This window comes from Penaeus monodon, unplaced genomic scaffold (genome assembly GCF_015228065.2).
Source record: "Penaeus monodon isolate SGIC_2016 unplaced genomic scaffold, NSTDA_Pmon_1 PmonScaffold_6467, whole genome shotgun sequence".
NCBI classification, from domain to species: Eukaryota; Metazoa; Arthropoda; class Malacostraca; order Decapoda; family Penaeidae; genus Penaeus; species Penaeus monodon.
In genome coordinates, this window is record NW_023661514.1 from 295 (window position 1) to 7500 (window position 7206).

General features: G+C 41.4%; 1 protein-coding gene across 1 annotated transcript in view; it reads right to left on the minus strand.

The window, feature by feature from the left end:
* Positions 1-631: 631 nt before the first annotated feature.
* LOC119571477 (sphingomyelin phosphodiesterase-like) overlaps positions 632-7206 on the minus strand; it is a gene marked incomplete at its 5' end in the record, with an annotated part of 10687 nt that continues 4112 nt past the window's right edge. The window contains 1 exon segment of the mRNA XM_037918766.1: positions 632-891. Within this exon segment, the coding sequence (XP_037774694.1) occupies positions 666-891 (226 nt within the window).

Below are 7206 nucleotides of genomic sequence, written 5' to 3' on the forward strand. Positions count from 1 at the left end.
GGCAAAACTGGGTAAGCGCGTATCAATATTTCTTTATTTACGATATATCTACTTCCACATCTGTCTTTCTTTTATGCATCTTTACTCGTTATACATCGCCTTTAATCTGTTTTACCTTTTGTAACTTTTCACTTATCCTAACTGTTCTGTTCATTCATAAACCTCTTAGTTAATTCTTCTTCGTGTATACACTTTGTCTCATGCACATTGAGCAAAACAAGCAGAAGGCGGGATGGGTGGGATGGGCGAGGAGGGCGGGGAGCTCTAGCGAGACCTGTTCCAACGTCTGTATTGTTCATCGGAAAGAGAAGAGATTGAAGAGACAGCGATAGTATTAAACGGTCCCTTTCTTGGTTTATACGAAACTACATGAATATACATGTAATCACATCAGCCCTCATGATAAATAAAATTAACAGGAAAAGTTTGTTACGATTCAAATATTTGCTCCCCTGGTACTCATGCCAACCGAAAAAGCACCAACACCCGCTGCTCTTATGGCATGTGCAAACACTGTACATCAAATTGCCCAAAGAATTTGATTCTTTCTGATTAGATATGTTCACTGAATATTTCAACAAGTATATTGCGTTTAATAAGGAGAGTGTCACAAATAGCACATACAACTCAATTCTGTTTTCATGGTAAATATCCAATTAACTTTATTAAAAGATCTCATAAAAAGAAGAGAAAAATTGGAGAATTCCCGAAGTAACTCCCTCCTTCCTCCGGCCCGCCGACTCTGCCGCCCCGTCGACGATGTCCTGGATCCTCTGGCATGGCTCGTCGTTGGAGGAGTCGCCCCGAACGAGGCCGCACAGCTGGATCTTACGGCACTCCGTGTCGCATATCCACATCTCCGTTGGCTCGTCCCAGTAATTGTTCACGTTCCTGTAGAAACAAAAAGGTATTATATAACACCTCATGTTTTTGCCGTTGGTTGAACACCGCATAGAAAAACTCCTAACTCACCCCTGCAATTATCCGATTCAATTATTGTAACACCCATTATGCCCTCCTTCAAGCTATGTCAGATTAGTATTTAATAAAAGCTTAAAGAATAATGAATCTAAATATTAATGTAGTATTAGCCATATAATCGGTGTTAAAGACCTATTGCAAATCCAGCGGAAGCGAGATTGTACTTGATATGTAATGCAAATTACTTTAAATATAGAAGCTAATGTTAAGGGATTTCGATAATATTTTGTGTTTGAATAAGTGCAGCATGAAGATACATTTACAATGGAGGTTATTTATATATACACACACACACACACACACACACACACACACACACACACATACACACACACACACACACACTGATACCAGCTCCTGGTACCAGCGCTCCAACCTGCATTGCTGGACATGGTACAGCGATACAAGTACAGTGGCCAAGGAGATCGACCACATTCTTGTTAGCACAAGATGGAGGATCCTCCAGAACTGCAGGGTTTACCGGAGTGCCGAGTTCTGTGGCACTCTGTGAGCCTCTCTGGTTGTGACTACCCTGCGGGTTCACTTCAAAATTCCGTGGCCACCCTAAGGTGTTTTGGACCCAGTTGCTCTGTGGGAGCTCTTCAAGTGTGTAACACTCGAAGCAGCTTAGGAGTCCATTGGCATACGCCCAAGGGCAAGGCAGAATTCCATCTCCCTGGAGAACATTAGAGGCCACTGAAGCGTGTCGCAAGGCTCGGCTGAATGGGAATCAAGTCTTGCGTCGCTCCATGGTGCATGGGACTCGGACACTGTTGAGAAGGGACAAGGAACAATTCATCAGGAATCTTGCTGAGTAGGTTGAAGGCCATTTCTTGGTAAATGACCTTCGGCCTGGATACCAAGCCCTGAGAAAACTGAATTCTAAGCCCTCCTCACAGATGAATGCAGTCCGATCCGCGGATGGACGGATCATCTCAGATCATGTTGGAGTTCGTGAACGTTGGGCTGAATATTTTGAGCAGCTGTACCAGGTAGACCCTCCAACAGCTAGCTTGGATGCAAGTGATGTGCCTGTGCTGGACCCATCCATCAGCAAGGAACCCCCTACAGTAACAGAGGTTAGAATGGCAATTTCCAAGCTGAAGTGTGGGAAAGCTGCAGGTATATGTGATATCCCTGCTGAACTGCTAAAGGCTGGGGGTGAACCTATGGCTCAGGGCCTGCATACAGTCCTGACTACCATCTGGCAGTCTGGTACCATTCCCCCTGACCTGCTGAGGGGCATGGTCATCCCTCTCTGGAAGGGGAAAGGGGATCGTTGGGATTATAGCAACTACCGTGGCATTACACTGCTCAGTATACCAGGGAAGGTTCTTGCCCACGTTTTTCTGAAACGGATCCGCAACCACCTACTGAGGCATCAGAGACTGGAGCATTCTGGATTTACTCCTGGCAAGGCCACAATAGACCATATACTAACGCTTCGAGTAATTGTGGAACGCCGTCGTGAGTTTGGTCGTGAGTTGCTTGCAACCTACATCAACCTCAAGAAGGCGTTTGACTCGGTGCATCGGGTATCGCTATGGGAGATCCTGAGACTCATGGGAATTCCAACACAGATTATTGGCCTAATAGCAAGCCTTTATACTGGTACTGAAAATGCTTTAAAGTGTGGTGGGGGTCTGTGGAACTTCTTCCCTGTTAATTCAGGGGTGAGGTAAGGCTGTGTCCTTGCAACAACACTTTTCAACACCTGTATGGATTGGATAATGGGCAGAACTACTAGCCAAAGTCAGTGTGGAGCAACACTAGGCAATATCAAGGTCTCCGACCTAGACTTTGCCGACGATGTTGCTATCCTATTTGAGTCCCTGGAGTCACTGGTGGCGGCTCTTGTTGCATTTAGCAATGAGGCGAAGCCCTTAGGACTAGAGGTCTCTGGACCAAGACCAAGATTCATGATTTTGGGGGCCTGTTAGGGGAATCCGTTCAGTCTATCCATGGTTGCGGTGAGGACGTTGAAGTTACAGAGAGTTTTACATACCAACAGGAGCCATGAACTGGATCAACAAGAGCATTTGGAGATGTAGGTACCTATGCAGAAGGACCAAGCTGCATGTTTTCAAGGCCTTGATACTGCCAGTTTTGCTATATGGAAGCGAAACCTGGATGCTATCCAGTGTCTTGGAGTCTCGACTTGATGCCTTTTGTAACAAGTCCCTTCGCCGGATCATGGGGTACAGTTGGCAGGACCATGTGTCCAACCAGGGGTTTACACCATGAGACCTGTTACTTGCATAATCCGGGATCGCCAACTCAGGCTATATGGGCACCTAGCTCGTTTCCCTGTGGACGACCCTGCACATCAGGTTGTTTCTCTGCGAGACAACCCTGGGTGGAGGAGGCCTGTGGCACGATCCAGGAGATCATGGCTTGGGCAGCTCGACGAGACCTGTCGCGAGGAATTAGAAATGGGCCGTAGGCCTGCCTAAAGACTCGTGTAGAGGGACCCTTGTGGCTGGAAGCGAAGGGTGGATGCGGCCATGCACCCCCGTCGCCATTAGCCCCTTGATGATGATGATGATACTAACACTACTCCTAATACTAATAAAAAAAAAACATTATCATTATTGTTATCATTATATGGATATAATAATAATAATAATAATAATAATGATGATAATAATAATAATAATAATGATAATGATAATAATAATAAGTCACCCTTAGGCAAGCTGTAGTACGTGTCAGCTCCTCACGAGGCCATGAAGTACCGGGTTGGCGTCCGGCGGGGGCTAGTCTGTCTCATGGGTAGGAAGGACTCTAGTTTTGGTTTACAGCTATCCTAGAGATGGTGTTTCAATGAAAACACTGGTGGTTGTGCTACCTTAAATTCACTAATCCTCTTGTGAGTGATATGAGTTCTCAAAATATAGAAGATAACGGTGTAAATAGCACTGGTACTCTATGTGAAGGTGTTTCGCCCAGCAGGTGTTCCCCGGTCCAGCAGCGGGGATCCGGTCGTTATCCTGCTACTGCTAGGAAAAAGTGGTTGAAGGAAGTAAATATTGTGGTGATGGAGTGCTATTTTAGATCGAAACCTCTTGATGAGAATGGTGTTCCAATAAAAGGATATAGGCAAAGGATGTACAAAGAATGGCAAGAACAAGGATTTTTTGATGTTTCAGAACAACATGTGTGTGATCAGGCAGGGGAAATTAGAAAAAATGGCTGGCTTACGGAATTAGAGTTATGAATGATACAAAGAAGGGTTAACGGTAATGTAAACTATAACGAGGAAGAGGACAATATTACATTGGAAGACACCCAATGTTTGAATGATGTGATTGAAATTGCAGAGTCTGACAATAGAACTGAATTAAACATTTATGTTGAGGAAACGTCAAAGGAAGAAATAGATATTGTGAATGAACTTTATGAAATATACAACTTGAAAGAGAACTGTGAAGGAATAAGGTTTTAAAAATGTGAATATAAGAAACTAAATATGACTGTAAGAGAAGTAAATAAAGTTTTGCCGTATTTTCAAACCTCAAATATATCTGAAACTAACAATCTTATTATTGCTGTTTCTGTTTGGGTTGCAAGACGGTTGGGGTTAAAAAGGTAGAGACAGACTGGGACAGCCCACCCTGAACCATGGTGGAAACATAGAATAGAAAGAGACATCAAAGAACTACAAAGAAGTATTAATCTGATGACAAGGCATAAAAACAGAGAAGTGAAATCAAGAGAGAAGATTAAGAAACTGTATGAAAAGTTCAGCATCCCTCGGAAAGGAATTGGAACAGTGTTAGAAGAACTGAAACAGAGAGTCCTGGCAAAGAAAGCCAAAATTTGATTGATATACCGAAAAACTTACAATACAGCAAAGCAATACAGGCAAAACCGATTATTCAACTATGACCAGAAAAGATTGTATTCTGAACTTAATGAGAACAACCGGGTGGCAAATGAAATTCCAAATGCGGAAGAAAGTAGTGTTTTGGAATGGAATATAGAGAGAGAATAAAGAACATAATTACAATGCTGAGTGGCTCAAGATGCTAAAAGACAACTTTAGGTATTACAATCAGGAATGTTTGGTCATAACTGAGGAAAATGTCTTAAAGCAAAGTAGAAAGGTACCAAATTGGAAAGCACCCGGAAAAGATGGAGTTCAGGGTTTCTGGCAAAGAAACTGACAAGTTTGCATGAAAAAAATGCCCATCAATTAAATGAGCTTTTAAGAGGAAATGAACAACTGCCTGAATGGTTAACTTATGGAAGAACTGTTTTGTGCCAGAAAGATATAACCAAAGATACCGCTGTAGAAAACTACCGACCAATTTCTTGTTTACCGACTATGTGGAAGCTCTTTACAGGTATTATGTCTGATTATCTCCATGACTTCTTAGGGGAAGAGTAACTATTGCCTGAGGAACAAAAGGGCTGTAGAAGAAAGACCAGAGGGACCAAGGATCAGCTGTTAATAGACACGGCAATACTCAAGGATTGCAAAAGGAGGCACACCAACCTTGCTATGGCAGTTAATATTAGAAGAGGAATCTTCTAGTTTATCACCACTTCTTTTTGTCATATGCATGATACCTCTCACTATGGTGTTGAGGAAAGTAAATTTTCATTATGAGTTGGGTAATAAGGTTACGAAGTTAAATCATTAGTTATTCATTGATGATTTAAAGTTACATGCAAAGTCTCATGACCATATCGATTCTCTTGTATAGACAGTGCAAATGTTTAGTAAGGATATCGGGATGGAGTTTGGGATTAACAAGTGTGGAGCAGTCATTTTGCAACGAGGAGAAATTGGTGGAAGCACAGGTGTATTGCTGCCAGATGGGAAATTCATGAAAGCTATTGATGAAGAAGGCAATAAGTACCTTGGGATACTGGAAAGTGATAAGATTAAAGAAAATGAAATGAAACTTCAATTTGTAAAAGAGTACAAACGTAGAGTAAGGTTAATACTGAAGTCTAAATTAAATGGTAAAAAAAAGATAAAAGCAATAAACACTTGGGCAGTTGCAGTTTTAAGGTATGGGTCTGGTATTTTGAAATGGAATGTAGAAGAAATAAAGGAATTAGATAGAAAGACCAGAAAATTACTTACTATGCATAAGGGTTTGCATCCAAAAAGTGATGTAGATAGACTATATCTTGGTAGAAAGGATGGTGGAAGAGGACTGATGAGCTGCGAAGGTGTTATCAAAAGTTAAGAGAACAACCTGGGATATTACCTCAAACATTCTTATGACCGATTGTTGCAAGGTCTTAAAGATGTCGGTATTTTGGAATTTGAAAAAAGTGCAGTGAAGATGACTTTAAAAAATCGATGAGAGAAAAGAGAATGGAGGCCTGGATGGGAAACAAATGTAGACAGTTTGTTAGTGATATGCCTATAACAACGGATAAAGACAAAACCTGGAGTTGGATGAGAAAGTCTGATCTGAAAATAACTACAGATGCGTTGATATGCGCTGCTCAAGAGCAACTTATCAGAACAAACTATATAAAGTATAATATTGATAAGTCAGCTGATTCCCCGGTATGTAGATTATGTAAAGAAAGAGGAGAAACTGTGAGTCATATAGTTAGTGAGTGAAAAAGCTCGCTCAGACGCATTATAAGGGGAGTCACGATAATGTCGCAAAATGATTCTTTGGGAAATTTGTGAAAAGTTTATGCTTGAAGGTCTGATCAATTGTACGAATATAGCCCAGAAACAGTCTCGAAAATACCACTCATAAGCTTCTTTGGGACATGAATATTCAATGTGATCGCACCATCGAAGCAAGTAAGCCTGATATTGTCATTTCTGATAAGGTTGAGAAGTCTGCAATAATTATAATTATTTCTGAGTTCTCAACCTTATTGAAGACTTCTCAACCTTATTGCAGACTTCTCAATAATTATTGATGTTGCCATCCTGAAGACAAGAGAATAGATGAAAAAGAGAAAGAAAAAAATTAAAAATATCAGGACATCAAAAGGGAAATCCAAAGGCTTTGGAGTCTTCGAAATGTTCGAGCCCTTATAAGTGTAACACAAAAATTAAGAAATTTATGGAACAAATCCGAATAGAGCTAAAGATCCACTTTGCACAAAAAACAACAACACATTATTAGGGACAGCCAGGATATTGAGGAGAGTATTAGAGTACTAAGTAGGAAAGAACGAGGAACCTTTGATTATTGGTAATATTCAGCTTCCCCGCTTTACACGTCGGTTCACAATCTACCA